General features: G+C 37.3%; 1 protein-coding gene across 5 annotated transcripts in view; it reads left to right on the top strand.

The window, feature by feature from the left end:
- arhgap23a (Rho GTPase activating protein 23a) overlaps window positions 1-15,729 on the top strand; it is a 121,744-nt gene that overhangs the window by 70,309 nt on the left and 35,706 nt on the right. For all 5 annotated transcript variants that reach the window (XM_036589322.1, XM_036589320.1, XM_036589321.1 and 2 more), the window contains 4 exons: window positions 5,326-5,350; window positions 8,693-8,785; window positions 10,108-10,186; window positions 12,631-12,685. In XM_036589322.1, coding sequence (XP_036445215.1) covers window positions 5,326-5,350; window positions 8,693-8,785; window positions 10,108-10,186; window positions 12,631-12,685 — 252 coding nt within the window. The remainder of the gene's footprint in view (window positions 1-5,325; window positions 5,351-8,692; window positions 8,786-10,107; window positions 10,187-12,630; window positions 12,686-15,729) is intronic.

Genomic DNA, 15,729 nt, shown 5'->3' with positions numbered 1-15,729 from the left:
CAAATTCTGCACATTTCTCTGTTTATATCTGACAATGTCTTAATTCCATGATTCCATCTGTGTTTCCACATTATGGAAATCATAGGGTCCTATATAATAGCCATTACGTGTACGGCATCCCTATCAGAGGAAATCACACAAGTAACTAGGTGCATAATAGGACTGCATTATATGGACAGTGTATTAGTATATTAGTAAAATAATTTACTTTTGTTGGATTACAAGAACACCATGACCCTTCTAAAGACCAAGAGAACCACTGAAACTAGAACTGTGATTGGTCAAGATGCTCAGGGCACACAGTTAAATCAGCGTAATTGGTCTAATAGAGCCTTATTTGCATATTGCAGCCGTCTGTAATATCAGTATTGCCAATGTTGCAATAACAATTAGCAAATAATGTACAGCCCTCGTCTGTAATCTGAGATCTGTGGCAGTGTGAATTAATCTTTTACCAACAGAAATATAACCCAAACTGTCTCCTGCTGCCTGAGGTGGTAAGAACAAGTTGCAGGTGTTGTAGCTGAGCATGTATGTGTGCCTAATGAAACAAAGTCCCACTGTCACTGTATATGCCCACTCACCAGCAGCTGCAGTGTGATCTCTCAGTGAAAAGGCCTCTGTAGCCTTTGACTGGTACCACACATACACACACTGGGCCAGGCTGTACCAGGGCAGCAGAGACAATAGGTCCTGGCCCACTCCATTCTATCCTCTTCTGTTTTCTACAAAGTGTACTAAGATCACATGATGGGTCATTCTGTTCTCTGTTCATCCCATTATGTACTGTTAGTGTCAGGATGGCCTTAAAGTGGATGTGAATGGTTCTGTGTGGGCTCAAAGTGGTGGCAGTGTACTTCAAATGACAAAGGGACTAAACAAAATTAGACCACCACCAAATACGCTGTTGTAGGAATACTTAAAAAGAGCTCAGTCTCAGCACTTCTAAAAACCTGCATCGAATTTAGGTGGGAGGTGTCAGAACAAAAGATGAGGTGATTCGGACCAGTCGCAGTCCGAGGGAGGTCTCAGAGCAACATGTACAGCAAGCAGCTCATACAGCACCCAAACCACTAAACCTCTGCATCGTCCAAATAGGTGTTGCTTTGCTTCAAAATGTTGTTTTCATTTAAAGTATACTGTTGGGTTAAGTGTGATCAGCCAAGACATGTTTGACATTCTTTTTTTTGTTTGCTTCTTTTTTGCACTGGAGCTATGAGGCTAATGGCTAACAAATATTGAAAACAAATACTGAAAACTTTTACTGACCAGTTACCATCATGAAAACCGCATTAACATTATGTAACAATTTTACTTTACAATAACAGCTTTAAAATCATTTTGATGTCATTGCCACTCCGGGCCTGCTATAGCACTATGTAACGGAGCACTTTGGTGGAGCGGAGATGAAACCTCTTGCGAGAACTGCATAACGCACAGACCAACATCTATGGCTCTTCAGCTAGCAATAAGAAGAAGCTCAGTACTCCAAGTATGGACATCATGGCAAAAAAGTTTGGTCATTATTTGTCAATTCCGCACCAAATAAGCCTTGAAAGTTTGCAATACTGTAATATTACTGTAGCTAGTAAGTCGACATGGTTCTTTCTCTTTCTGATGTTCTTTGCAGGTGCCGAATTCCATCTCACGAGCAGGCATCACGCAAGCATATGGATGCTACAGATTACACTCGCAGTGTCGATGCTTTACACATAGAAACAAGCGAAATTGCAAGTGTAATCTGTAGCACCTGTATGCCTGCATGACATGCTTGCACACAAGAGGAGTGGGATTTCGTATCCTTTAGTTCGCCAACAAATGCGTGTGTACAGCTGTCCGTGAGGGGGCTCACAGTACCATTTGTATTTGCGACAGTGGTGTAGAAGTGAAGTACACTCTGCTCTGTAGGGGAGCCCAATAGCAAAAAATACAGATTCTCACATAACGCTGCTGTAACAGTGACGCATTTTGATAAAGTGTGTAGTGATTTAGGATGCACAGTGCTAAACACTTGGCTATAAACTTCTATTACTTGTTAGCTGTTAGCCTCATAGCCCCAGTGCAAAATTAAAGAGGCAGATTTCAGACACCAAGCATATTTAAGCTGACTGACTATATTTTGGGTAATGAAGAAATTGTGTGAATTTGACTTTTGGCTGAATCATCACTTCTAAGGGCTATTAGTCATTTGCCAGACAGGAAATGAGTGGTGGAAATGAGTTGCTTTCTTACTATCTCACCTCCCTGACTGTTTCTTGGGAAAGAGGCGTAAGCGTTTCCAGTCTCTTTCTCTCAATCCTCTGCCTCTCTCTTTCTGTCTCTCTAACTCAGCCTCAGTAAAGCCTCAGTATTGTGCGAGCATGTGTGGAATGAGCTCTGTCAGCGCAGGCTAAACCCGGCTCCACTCACCTCAAACTGCATCATCAGCGTGGCCCAACTGATTTGACCTCTTGCTTGGGACTGTTATCATTTTGTTGGGGATCTGTATTTGCATATGTTTGCCTTAGGTACGCTTCAGTGTAATACAGCTAATCAGTCAGATATTGTTTGCCTACTCAACTGTGTGTGTGCATGTGTTGTTCTCAGCTGCACTCCTAGTCTTGTGTTTGCGTTTAGTATTACTGCTAAATGCCTGCATGCTGACAGCAGAGCAGACAGTTTTGTCCTCCCTAGCTCCTCATCTGTGGGCTGGACTTTGCCCAATGCTGCCCTCTAGTGTTTCATTAAAGCTGCTACATAATTATAGTCACAGTATGGAATAAGAACTTACTTTAGTTAAGACTCAAAATGGGTTGTCATGTATTGAAAAAAAACAGGCATTCAAAAATACAATGAATTACTACAGCATGCTCCTACAGATAACAAGATAACAAGAAGTACACATTGGGCAACAGGGGAGGGAGGTATTGCACATTCAGGAAACGTATTGCACATATTAGAACAAGTGACAGTCAATAAAACCAAGGGCACCAAACAGTACAGGTGGCTGACAGTAGGGAGTGAGGTAGATGGCAGGAATAAATAGAAAGTGTAGCAAAGTGTAATACCGTGTCTAGAATAATATTTTTAAGGTACAATGTGTGGGGTAGTACAGTATACAGTGTACTATTAAATAAGTACAGTGTAATGTAGTATATGCAGTTTACAAGAATATGGTGCAATATACACATGATGCAGTATATACAATAAACTAGCTAGGTTGTGGTACAGTACACACGAGTGCAGTGGGAAAAGGCACTGACCAAAAATTCTACTGAATGAGGGTCTTGTCTCGGTCTTGGAGCAAGGTGGACTGGGAAATTGTTGTCAATACCTGACAGGTGTTCCACGTAGTTCCCATATTCCCACACAGGTGAAGCCCAGCGCTACGTATTCACTGCTGTATTTACTTTGTTTTGTTATGTAGTCACTGAAAATATAAACAACTAGTCAGCATTTTGCTAGAACCATCAGTAAGCTCGATGTACAATGTTTTATTTTTGTAAATGAAAAACAATATTTGTCATATTTAAAATTAAATTTGGTGAAATCTTTTAATTGTAATGGGTTTTTGCACACACACATATATATATATATATATATATATATATATATATATATATATATATATATATATATATATATAAATATACATATATATATATCACTGCTGTCAGAAGAAAACCTTTACAGGAGAAAGAAAACTTACTTTACTTTTAATGTAAGTCAATGGAACCAGACTTTTTTCCAAGTAATTTTGGGTCATTTCTTTTGGTCCATTTGTCATGAGATTTACAATGTAAAGGGCAGCAGGTATTTTCAAATCATGTCAAAAACTGAAAAATGACAAAAATGGAGATACAAGGTTTTGTTCCAACAGTATCAGTATATACATATGGTCTTGATCTTGACTTTTAGTAGTCAAGTCCAAGTCCCGGTCTCAGCCTTGACTCTGACTTTGCTCTAGCGGTCCAGTAAAAGTAAATACACTAAAAGTAAAATGCAAATGTTTAGATTCAAAAACAGGAACTTGCCCTAATGGAAAACAGCATAACTCACAGTTCTAATCCTAGTTTATTTTCCACCTGCTTGAGAGACATTATATTAATAATCGTGATTAACAGTTTAATTATTTTTTAGTCATTCTATTTTTTAGTCATGGCACCCTAAAGCATCCAGTTTGGCTAATTAGCTATCTTGCTCGCTAGTTACTGTTAGCTTAACTCACTGGCTGATAAGAAATGATGTAGGTGCTTTTCTACACTCCCACGCTCCCACAAATGTCTCCTTTTAGATAGAATCATATGTAAAATGAAACAAAACTCTGTCTCTCTCTCTCAAGCGTGAAAAACAGCAAAAACATTAGCTCCAATGTGGCTAACAGAAACACTTCCTTACTAGCTAATAATGCCACCTTAGAAAACTCTTCACAGAGTCATAATTCTGAGCATTCGACACATCAACATACTTTTAGTTTATGTTCTGATGCACCTACTGATGCTGTAATAATGCTACAGTGAGTTTATCTCCTCATGGATGGCTGAAGAATTTGCTAAACCGTTGTTAGCATCAGCTGCAAATGTCACCAAAGACACAGGAGAATGTCCTCAAGTACTATTAGGACCTGTTGGTACCAGTCTTAAGCTGGAACTGGAACTTTTGCATTTGGTACTAGACTAAGGGCTAGTGGTTATGCTTTCTTGTGTCAAAGGTTTGGGTACTTTGTGCAGTGGAGAAATGATGAGATTATAAACAGGTGTGTAGATTTGGAAACCGCAAAAGTGCACAGATCGAAGGGTCACCAGGACAGGGATGTGGTGCCCCTGATGTAGACCACCCAAATCTAATTATACATCACATGCAGTGCACTGTGGGAACACCACAGCACTGTTTGGTGATCGTTTTTCTCTCTAAAACAGCGACTTAACCTGAGTATCACCTAATGAGTTCAATTCAGTTGTGTTACAGGAGAAACTGTATTGGCTTTCAAGGAACTGGTCTGATAGAAAATGTTAGCTGCAAACTTTTCTGTCAAAATCTTTTCTGACTTTTTCAACCTGTTTATCATTTATTCAGTACCAGCCTACTGTTTGTCCAACCGTAACTGTCCTCTAGAAAGCCTGTTAAGTATAGTATCAGGAGCCTCTTACTTACACTTACTGTGAGACTGATGTAATGTTTCCCCAAAGGGGTGAAGTGTTGCCTGATGATGTGGTGTCTTAACCATGAGGCATTCTTACAGTCAGTCGTGGCACTGTGGCTAATTTTAGTACATAAGAAAATTGCTGGTAAATAACATAATGGTTCTGTGCGATCTGACTGTGGTTTTTCTGTCTTTTATTTCAGGATGAGGAAAATGGAAATGGAAAGGGTGAGTGTTCTTCTCCTTCCTCTTTCTTTTAGTATGCCCAGAATGTCCTTACCATCATTAGTGTGCTGATTATTTTTAACTGCTTACATGAGATCAGTGAGCTTTTTTCTGAGAAGGAAATGACCCTTACAGCAGCCAAAGTGCTCAGGGATCAGGGACAATATGTGCTTGTCTCCCCCTGGTGGACAAAATGTGAACTGTATCTGGGCAGAGACGAGGGCTGAACAAGTTGGGGAAAATATCTAATTGTAATTTTTTGACCAATATTGAGAATTAAACACAATAATCTTCTATTAGTTAAACACCATTAGGTTATGTTTCCTCATGAGTTTAAGACAACATTGAATAAACATATAATCAAAGTCGCTGCTCTTATGATTTGAAAATTAGTCTTTCAAATTGCCTTTTTGATATATAAGAATGTAATTGTTCAGCCAGAGACCCAGATAATTAGGGGCTGTTAGATTTAGTGGTCCTGCTTTTGTAGGTTTTTCACAGTTGCAAACACAAAACTCAAAAACACAAACCAAATATTAAAAATATGACAAATATTGGTGCCACTTTAAAATAAGACTAACTTTCTAACATATTTATGAATGTGTGTTTAGTAAATGATTTCAAATTAGGTTTTTGTCATTAAATAGGTCATAAACACTTTAAAATCATTAATAAGCAGTTATAGTAATTTAAGTGTCAATGCAATTATCTTCTATAAATTAAGCTCCAGGCCTTTTTTTCACCAAGAAGACCAGCACATCCATTTTTTCTGATGTTTGCATGCTGAATATAGTGTGCCAGACTGCCAGTTCATGTGCAATGATTTCAGCTCTCAAATGCAAAATCAACGTTATACTGATGAAGATGTTATGACAATAGTGGACAATTCACTTACATGAATTATGAAGCACAGTTAGTGTTACAAAATGTGTTTCGTGTAAATACACATTTCTACCAGAGAGGTCTCCAGATCCACAAAATCTTACATAATGTAGCTTGTGAGCTATGTTTACTATTTTGCGGAGGTTTTAGACTTGAAAACAGAGCAGAAATCGTGCGTGCATGCACAAAAGTGACTTGTGTCACTTCTAGTGACTGTCCCTCAATTTTCAGTTTTAGTGTGCAAAAAAAGAAAACGTTTAATAGATGTTCCTGCACATATGTACGTTACATGTATTCACACATATAGAAACGCATGCACCATGCAGTTGAGCAATGTCAGCATACAGATCTACAGGTCTAAGTGATTTTAGGTGACGTAACAGCTCAGTTATTTCTGCCTCAACCTGTTGGATCACTACATTTGCTCTGCGGTCATGTCTCGGTGCAATCTGTGGAGCAGTGTGTCTCCATACATACAGAGTGTGTGTATGTGTCTGTTTTATAGCATAACCTGCATGCCTTGATTTGTTTGTTTGTGTGCAATTACTTGCTGTCGCCGTCATATCAAAACCTCATACGGTCACATTCAAAAGTTTCTGTACCTCCCTGGTAAAATTATCTGTCGTATTGATTTTTTAAGTGAAAATAAGTTAACACATTCTCTACAGGGAACATACTTCACACATTTTGATGCCCAAAAATAAATAAATAAATAAATAAAAACCGTTTACACATAAAATGTGGCTTGTGCAAAAGTTATAGCACATTGAATACTTTTTGTTTTATTTTCTTCTTATGTTCAACTGAGTAAATAATTGTGCACTAAAAATTGCAGAAAAATGCATTTTTCATATGCATATTTTACATTCTACTGTAACTCAGAAACAACCGTAATTCCAGTTTTTTAACATCTTTGCTTCCTTTATTATTGTATGAACATTTCATGATGAATGAAATTATTGGAATAAAATCTTGATGTCCTACACTCTCAGAAATTAAGGTACAAAACCATGTGCAGTACCTCTCTTGTCACTGGGGTGGTATCCTCAATGGTACATCTCAGTACCTTTAGTCAGGGAACATAATTGTACCAATTGAAATTATATTTTCTAAGTTGTATTGACTCCACACACCCCGTCTCGTCTCCAGGCTTTTTATTTTATTGTTCTGTTTTAAAACATTAAGATATGAAAAGGTACAAATATGTACTTTTCACCTGGAAAAACAACTGGACCATAAAAGCACTGTTGTACCTTTGAGGGAACATTTACGTTGTTTGTACTTTGATGAAGGTGAAATGTACCTGCACAGAACCTTTATTTCTAACAGTGTGGTACACAGTAAGGTCAGGAATGTTTTTTCCTTCTCCTTTAAAGTTATCACTTTGGGGATTTGAGGATTTTTTATTTAAAATCACTGTATGATGTTAATATGTGGGTTAATAATGACAGATTCCAAAACACTCTAAACATATAGGCACATTATCACTTCTGTCGTTTTGTTGCATCATAAAAACACCAAGGCTTTTTACTTTTTTAAACAAATGTCTTATATTCAGTGGTACCTTTAATGTGGCCTATTGCTGTCTGACAATTGTCATTTTTGGGATTCCATAGTAGGACACACTGGTGCACATTCAGGGGTGTGAGGGTCATGTCCTCTCCGCTTTTTGAAATTATGCAAGATAGTGTTGATTATGGTTGTTGAAAACATAAATGGCTTAGCTGTGAAAGCAGTCAAATATCAATATAAAGTAAAGCTGTCAATTATTCCCAAAACTTCAGTTATAGTTATGTAGTTATACAATATATACAATATATACAATGGCTGCTTGTGTGTTACAAATGAAATTTTTGTTTTAAACACCTTTTCACTGGACTGTGATTATTGATTGGCAGTTTTTAAAGTTCTTTCTTATTTCTTCTTGTCATTACATTCATCATTATTACAGCACTTTGCTAAAATATTTATGCATATCAGACTAAGAATTGTGGCACAATGGAAAGAATCTCTAAATTGAATATGTGTGATATTATTTTTCCAGTTACTAATATGTTTTGTTTTTGTGTTTTAATAATTACGTGTAATGCATGAGTTATCAATATGGTATACTGTGGTAGAGTATGTCCCCAACTTTGCACCTCTGGTAGTAAAAGAATTTTTAAGAACTAAATGTAACAGCATTTTAACATTTGGGATGATAAATTTTCCAAATTCAGGTTTCTTGTGCTGTTATTTCACTGTATTTCTCACTGGAACAGGTAAATAATCACTAGATTTTCTGTTAATAGAAAACATAGTGAATAGATTGACCAAATATGGGAGTAATTGTAAGTTGCAGTCCTGATTTATACTCATTGCTGAGCTAAATTGCTTTAAATATCATTTTTGTACACATCACATACATATTTTCCTAGAGATACTCATCTCTTGCATAATTTTGCGTGTGTTTTGTTAACGTAGGCCTCCAGCGGGGTCGACTGGAGCCGATGGACACCATATTTGTGAAGAATGTGAGAGAGAGAGGCCCCGCCCACCAGGCAGGTTTGTGCACAGGTAAGAACAAAGCGGAAGAGACTTGTGTTTTTATGTGTCTGCTCACTCTGTGTGGGTGATCTGCCATGGAAATAACCTAATAGTGCTACACGTGATGATGACAGTGTTTGGATGAAATCAGAGACCAGATACTGATCTCAGAGACAGAGAGAGAAGCAGGTCACGACTCGTTTTGATTGGCTGCTTGAACTCAGTGTTGTTGTTTTTTTGTTTGTTGAGCCAAAGGTTTAATCAGCAGTATCAATAGCAGTTCTACTGAACACAGACCTGTTCAGGTGAACTGAATATAATCTGGATCAGTGCACAAGATCGCTTAGACAAAAGGTAAAGTGTGAGCTTTGAGATGACAAACAAGATTTTGACTGCAAAATCTATGGTGAGCAACTGTCTAATGTTTCAAGCCTGTATTTGAGGCTATATTTGAATCTGTGTATGGATTATTTTGCTGAATTGGTTTAATACCAGAGTTCAAAACGCATTTTGGACTTTTAACTGACTTGGACTTTAGACTAAAATCCTTTTGCTCTAAGTGACGGTACCTTTATTATATTTATTTCCTTAAAATGAATGATTAAAAGTTCCATTTTGTCACTACCATTTTGTCACTTTCGGTAGTTACAACTTTAGCTGATTTTGAGCAGAACTCAAAAAACACTCACCGGAACATGCTTTGAACTGTTGTATACACATAAAATCATGATTTTTTTTTTATTAAAACACAAAAAATTCACTTAATTGTGTTTCGGTAGTGACAGTTCTTACCATTACACACAGATTTTCAGACCTTTGGGCACATTTACTACAAAACACTGGGATCTAAGAGCTCACTAAGTGGCCATGATGGACAGGGATGCAGTCTCACTTCCTGCTTTGAACTGATTTTTTATACATTTTTTTAATTAATTTCTTTAATTTCATGATTAATCTAAATCTTTCAACTTACCTTCAAAGAAATAAAAAAGATTTCGCAATTTAGGGGTTAGGGTTTGGGACAGATACCTCTCGATAAAAAGTACCCTATAAATGATGATTTTGTATGTATTTAATTGAGATATTTATCTGTCTCAATTAATGGCTTGAGTTAAAAAACAAAAAAACAGGTCTGAATACTTTTTTCACTGTGGGCATGTAAATATATATAGAACATGGAGAGAAACGTCCTGAAGGCCCAAGAACAGAAACAAAAGTAGTCACGCTGAGCTCGAATTTGTTTATTTATTCATGTATGTATTTACTCGAAATGATTTTAACCTGTCAGTCTTTTTCTATCTGCTTGTGTGTGTGTGTGTGTATGTGTGTGTGTGTGTGTGTGTGTGTTGCAGGTGACAGGCTTGTGAAGGTGAATGGAGAGAGTGTGTTGGGTAAGACGTACTCCCAGGTGATAGCGCTCATTCAGAACAGGTCAGTTCATGTGTAATTTGATTATTTATACACCATGAAAAGTTTTATTTATTACTGATACATTAGTTATTGTATTGAATCTGCTGACTGACTGGTTTAACCCTCCCGAACTGACCAGCAAGATGAAATACCGTACTATATTTAACTATTTATATTTTACCATGCTAAAATTTAAAGTGTCACTGCTCCTCAGTATAGTGTTCCCTTTTTCCCATTGAAACTAGAGAAACACTAAAATACAAGCCCCAGTTTGTCACTGTGGGTCATTTACTTCCTAAGTAAACATACCACTTTACAGATTTATTGAAAACATGCATACACATTCCATGCTTTGGGCTCAATGCTTGTACAGTCAGTCCACCTTGTCAGGTGATGTACAGTCCACAGTCTGCATTTGTCCTTGGTTAGCGAGCCACAGCCAATAGGAGTACGAGACTTGGAGAGTCAAGGTGGGCAAGTCCATGTGCAGTGCCAGATAACAGGTGCGCAGATTGACTTTGGTTAGGTTGCCACAGCCAATCGGAGTTTCTAATCAGATAAAATGTCGTGGCGGGGGGGGTTCTAGGCAAATTTGTGTGGGAGAAAAGAAAAAAAGGAAAAACTCAACCCAGAAACAAAACCAGAAAAATGAAAAATATGGCTAAGAGGATATTTTCTACTTCTCTAGAACTGCTGTTGCAACACAGAACTCTTCATGTCCTGAATCATGTTATTCAGAAGACGTGACTGATTTTGATATCATGATGCAGACAATACAGACTACGTAAAAAAAAAGACCCCTTCCTTTTATAGCATTTGCAATGTGCTCTTTTGTTACTGTGGACAGAAACTGCAAAGAGAACTTTCGTAAATAAGCACTGTTCCATAGAAATGTAGACTGCACAGAAAAAAGGGCTTAACTTTAAATAACATTTAGATTTTAGATTTTGCACAAAAATAAGCTTGTTTTTGTTCTACTGTAGTTGTATAGACTAATTTACAAATATAGTGTGCAGAATCATTTATTGAATGACATTTTATTAGCTGAGGTTGTGCTAAATCTGGGGAATGTAACACTTTATGGCTCTGTGGAAAAAAACAGAACGCAAGTGTAAAACATACAATTTTGCAGTGGTAGAACTTTGTGATTGTAGGTCTTAAAGAGTTAATATAACACTAAAGGACTGTAATATGATATCATGTACCCTACTACTCAAACATTTACAATCGCTTGTCATATTATGCATGTTTATTTTATTCAGCAGTAACTTTTATAGTGAAATACTGAATATATCATGTCATCAGAACAAAATCTTGTACCTCCAAAATAGTAGTTTTACAGGAGAAGGAAAAAAACTTTCTTAACTTAAAATGTAAGTTAATGTAATGAGATTTTAATACGAGTAATTTTTGGACCACCTCTATTGGCCCATTCCTCATGAAATATTCACTCAATGTAAGGATCAGCTGGTATTTTCAAACAACAATAAAAAGTACATGGTACTAGATACAAGGTTTTTTCTGATAGCGATAATATATTAAATATTATAGATTAAACACCAAAAAGTATTTTTAGATGTTCAGACTTTTTTTTAAAAAGTATTTTGTAAAAAAAAAAAAAAAGTTGTTAAAACATTTTGAATATTAAATACAAATAAATTTTTATTTTAATTAGACTTTTCTCTTATAACTGTTATAATATTCTTAGCATTAAACAGGGTTCTTAGTTTCCTTTAAGAAACTTCTACAGTTTCCTACAAATTATGTAAATTATGTTTAGCTAATTTTGAGCATAACTCAAAAACACTAGCCAGTATATGACTAGCAAACCCAGCTTTGAACAGTACACACATAAAATCATAATAATTCTTAATGTTATACACTTTGGGACAAAATTACTTCAATGGGGTCTAGCTGCTCACCATGTGGTCATGAGGGACAGGGATGCAGGGATGCAGGGTGTGGCTAAAATAAAGCTCCACCTATGGACTGGAGCTCTTTCTGTTTTAGTAGTGACATGAAAACATGGGACAGCAATTTTTGAATACATTTTTGTTTGAAAACTAAACTCATGATAAATGCAAATCTTTCAACTTCACACTCTAAAAGAAATCAAAATATAAAATAAAATAAAATAGAAATTGCAAGTATTATTTTCACAAGAAATTTAGGTTAGGGTTTGGGACACCTCCCAATAGAAAGTACCCTAATTTTTTTTTTCATATATATTTAGCTTATCACTATCTGTATTAATGCATTGGGTTTGAACAGATCATAACATAATCCATCTAAATATCTAAGATCTAAATACATTTTTTTTTAACTAATTCTGTAGAATGGTCCATATACTATAAATGTCAATCCTAGTAAAATGCCCTGTTTTCATTATCTCATTTCTTACATTATGTAATGTTTACTGTCTATTCCTCCCCTGCCCCCCGTCAACCCCCCCCCGCCCCGTCCAGTGAGAGTGTATTGGAACTCTCCATTATGCCAAAGGATGAGGACGTGCTGCAGCTGGTAAGTGTGAGCCTGAACATTTGAACACTTACGCCACGCCCTGCCCCTCTCTCTCTGTCACACAGACACACACACAGTGGTAAACACATGCACGCACATACACACACGCTCTGTTCCAGACGTGCACACATACATGTGAATGAAGAGAGCCGTGAAAGTGAGGGAGGGGTAAAGAAAGGTTTAAACACGCACATGCATATTTGAATGTGCTGCAGCCGTTTGATGAACAGATTATTTTGTTTATTGTCGTTTTCGGAACAGGATCATGTGCAATAAATAATACGCCTCTGAGAGAGTCACACATACTTGTTGAATGCCGCAGTTCTTCTCTGTGAATGATGATGCAGATATAAGCAGTTTCTCAGTGACTCAGTACATTACTTCAGTAGCAGCTTTGACACAGAGAATCATTCACTTCATTAAGAATTATAACACTGTCACATGATGACATCGCTCTCTCTCTCTCTCTCTCTCTCTCTCTCTCACACACACACACACACACTTCCCAAACAGCACACACTCATACTTGCCCACACTCCCACATTCATATTGGTCTGCAAATTACCCTGCTGCTCACATGACCAGGCACGCAAAAGTGCTCACCAAAGCACAGAGAAACATGCACACAGCTTTAACGAGTCCTCAGCCCAGGCCACACGAACTGGGCACAGCACCCATATTTATTCCTGCACACTTCTTTTTTTTTTCTTTCATACCTCCTTCACTCTGTCGCTCTCACTGTTTGCTGTCTCTCTTTCTCTGTATACAGGTCTTTCTCACGTTTTGTCTATCTTTGTGCACCCTTTCTCTTTATATCTCTCCCTCTCTCTGTAGTATTGTTTCACTCTTTCTCTTGTTCTATTTGTATCACTCTCTGTGTCTCTTTTTTGTTCTCTTTCTTCACTCGTTCTCTCTCTCTTTCTACAATCCTTTCTTTATCTCTCTCTTTGTATGCTTCTCTTTTTTCACTCTCTCTGTATTTGTAATAATCTTTCTATAACTCTCTGGCTCTCTCTTTTTATGTCTCACTCTATTTGTATCACTCTTTCTCTTTGTATATTTTGCCCACTCATTCTCACTCTCTCTGTTTGTATCACTCCTTCTCTTTGTATGTGTTTTTCACACTCATTCTCACTCTCTCTGTTTGCATCACTCCTTCTCTTTGTATGTGTTTTCCACACTCATTCTCACTCTCTCTGTTTGTATCACTCCTTCTCTTTGTACGTTTTCCCCACTCATTCTCACTCTCTCTGTTTGTATCACTCTTTCTTTTTGTATATATTTTTCCCACTCATTCTCACTCTCTGTTTGTATCACTCCTTCTCTTTGTATGTGTTTTTCACACTCGTTCTCACTCTCTGTTTGTATCACTCCTTCTCTTTGTATGTGTGTTTCACACTCATTCTCACTCTCTCTGTTTGTATCACTCCTTCTCTTTGTATGTGTTTTTCACACTCATTCTCACTCTCTCTGTTTGTATCACTCTTTCCCTTTGTACGTTTTCCCCACTCATTCTCACTCTCTGTTTGTATCACTATTTCGCTTTGTATGATTTTTCCCCACTCATTCTCACTCTCTCTATTTGTATCACTCTTTTTACATGTCTGTCTCTCTTTGCACAGCCCTTTGTCAGCCTTTCTCTATTTGTATCACTCTTTTTGTCTTCTTCTCTAAGTGTATCATTCTATCTTTGTCATTTTGTCTTTTTTATGCTTCCTTTACATTTTCTCTGTTTGATCACTCTTTCTATATGTCTCTCTTCATATACATCTCTCTTTTTCACTTTCTCTCTATTTTATCACCCTTTATCTGTCTGTTTCTTTTTGTATTGATCGGTTTTCACTCTTTCTCTTTTGCTCTACCTCTGTCTCTCTGTATATGTCTCTTTTTCACTCTTTCTCTCTGTCTCTGTGTCACTCTTCATATATCTCTTTTTATGTGTCCCTCTCTATTATTATTATTTCTCTCTCTCTTTCTCTCTCTCTCTCTCTCTCTCTCTCTCTCTCTCTCTCTGCTCCACACACCCTTTACTCCTGCATCAGCTGCATTCCAGAGATGACATCATCAGCGGTCTGGCTCCTCCCACACTCCCACAGGGTGGAGAGAGGGAGGGAGAGAGAGAGAGAGAGTTGAGTGGTGTTGGGTTGGGCTGGTCTTAGGACACCATAGTGAGGAAGGAGAACACAGAGAGAGGGAAAGAAAGCAACAGACAGTGATAAATAACATAAAGGAAAGAGAGAGAGTGGACAGAAGAGCAGGACAGTGACAGCACAAAGGAATGAATAGAGAGCTGCGAGCCGGACGGAAGAGGAGAGTTCAGACGAGCGAGGTTGAGGTGCTCCCAGTAAACTAAGTGAAGCTTTAGGGAACACTGCTGCTCCCTCTGTGAGTTTCCATTCGCTCTGTTTACACGTCTGGCTGTTTCTGCGATGCCCTCTTCATGCTCTACAGTTTGTGTTGTTTTTTATTTGGGGATCTTCCAGCTTTGTGCCATTTTCAGTCGGTCCAGTGAGGCAGATAAAATCACACCGTGCAGTTGTTCAGTCAGTAGCTGATGTTGTCCTTGTAGCCGGTCTGTCTGCTCTGGTGTTGTGGGTTAATGGCGTGTTGATGCCTTTAATGAAAGCTTCCTGCTCTTCATATACAAGCAGAATGTTGTCGGTCAGAGTCGTCAATATGAAGGTCAGTTTTTTGCACTGCGGAAAATGATATGTTGGTAAGTGAAAGCGTCTTAAATCTAATATTACTCATTATATTAATGCTGTATGAAGATTATAAGTTTATTTAGCCTTTTTCTGAACATTTCACTTGTTTTTACATGTTTTAAGTCATTTTATCTAAAAAAAAAAAGTCCTTTTCTATTGACACAGTCATTTTGTTTCTTTCAAGACAATATAATAAGCAAAGATTCTGCCAATAGAAATAGAATCGAAAGATAATCTAGATAAAATGACTTAAAACAGTAAACAAATCTAGAAAAAAGTTAAAATATCTACTAGATTTAAGATGTTTTCATTTTTGCAATGTAGTTGGCAGTTTTTTAA

The sequence above is a fragment of the Colossoma macropomum genome, unplaced genomic scaffold, assembly GCF_904425465.1.
Source record: "Colossoma macropomum unplaced genomic scaffold, Colossoma_macropomum, whole genome shotgun sequence".
Lineage (NCBI taxonomy): Eukaryota > Metazoa > Chordata > Actinopteri > Characiformes > Serrasalmidae > Colossoma > Colossoma macropomum.
This window is presented reverse-complemented; position numbering and strand designations above follow the sequence as displayed.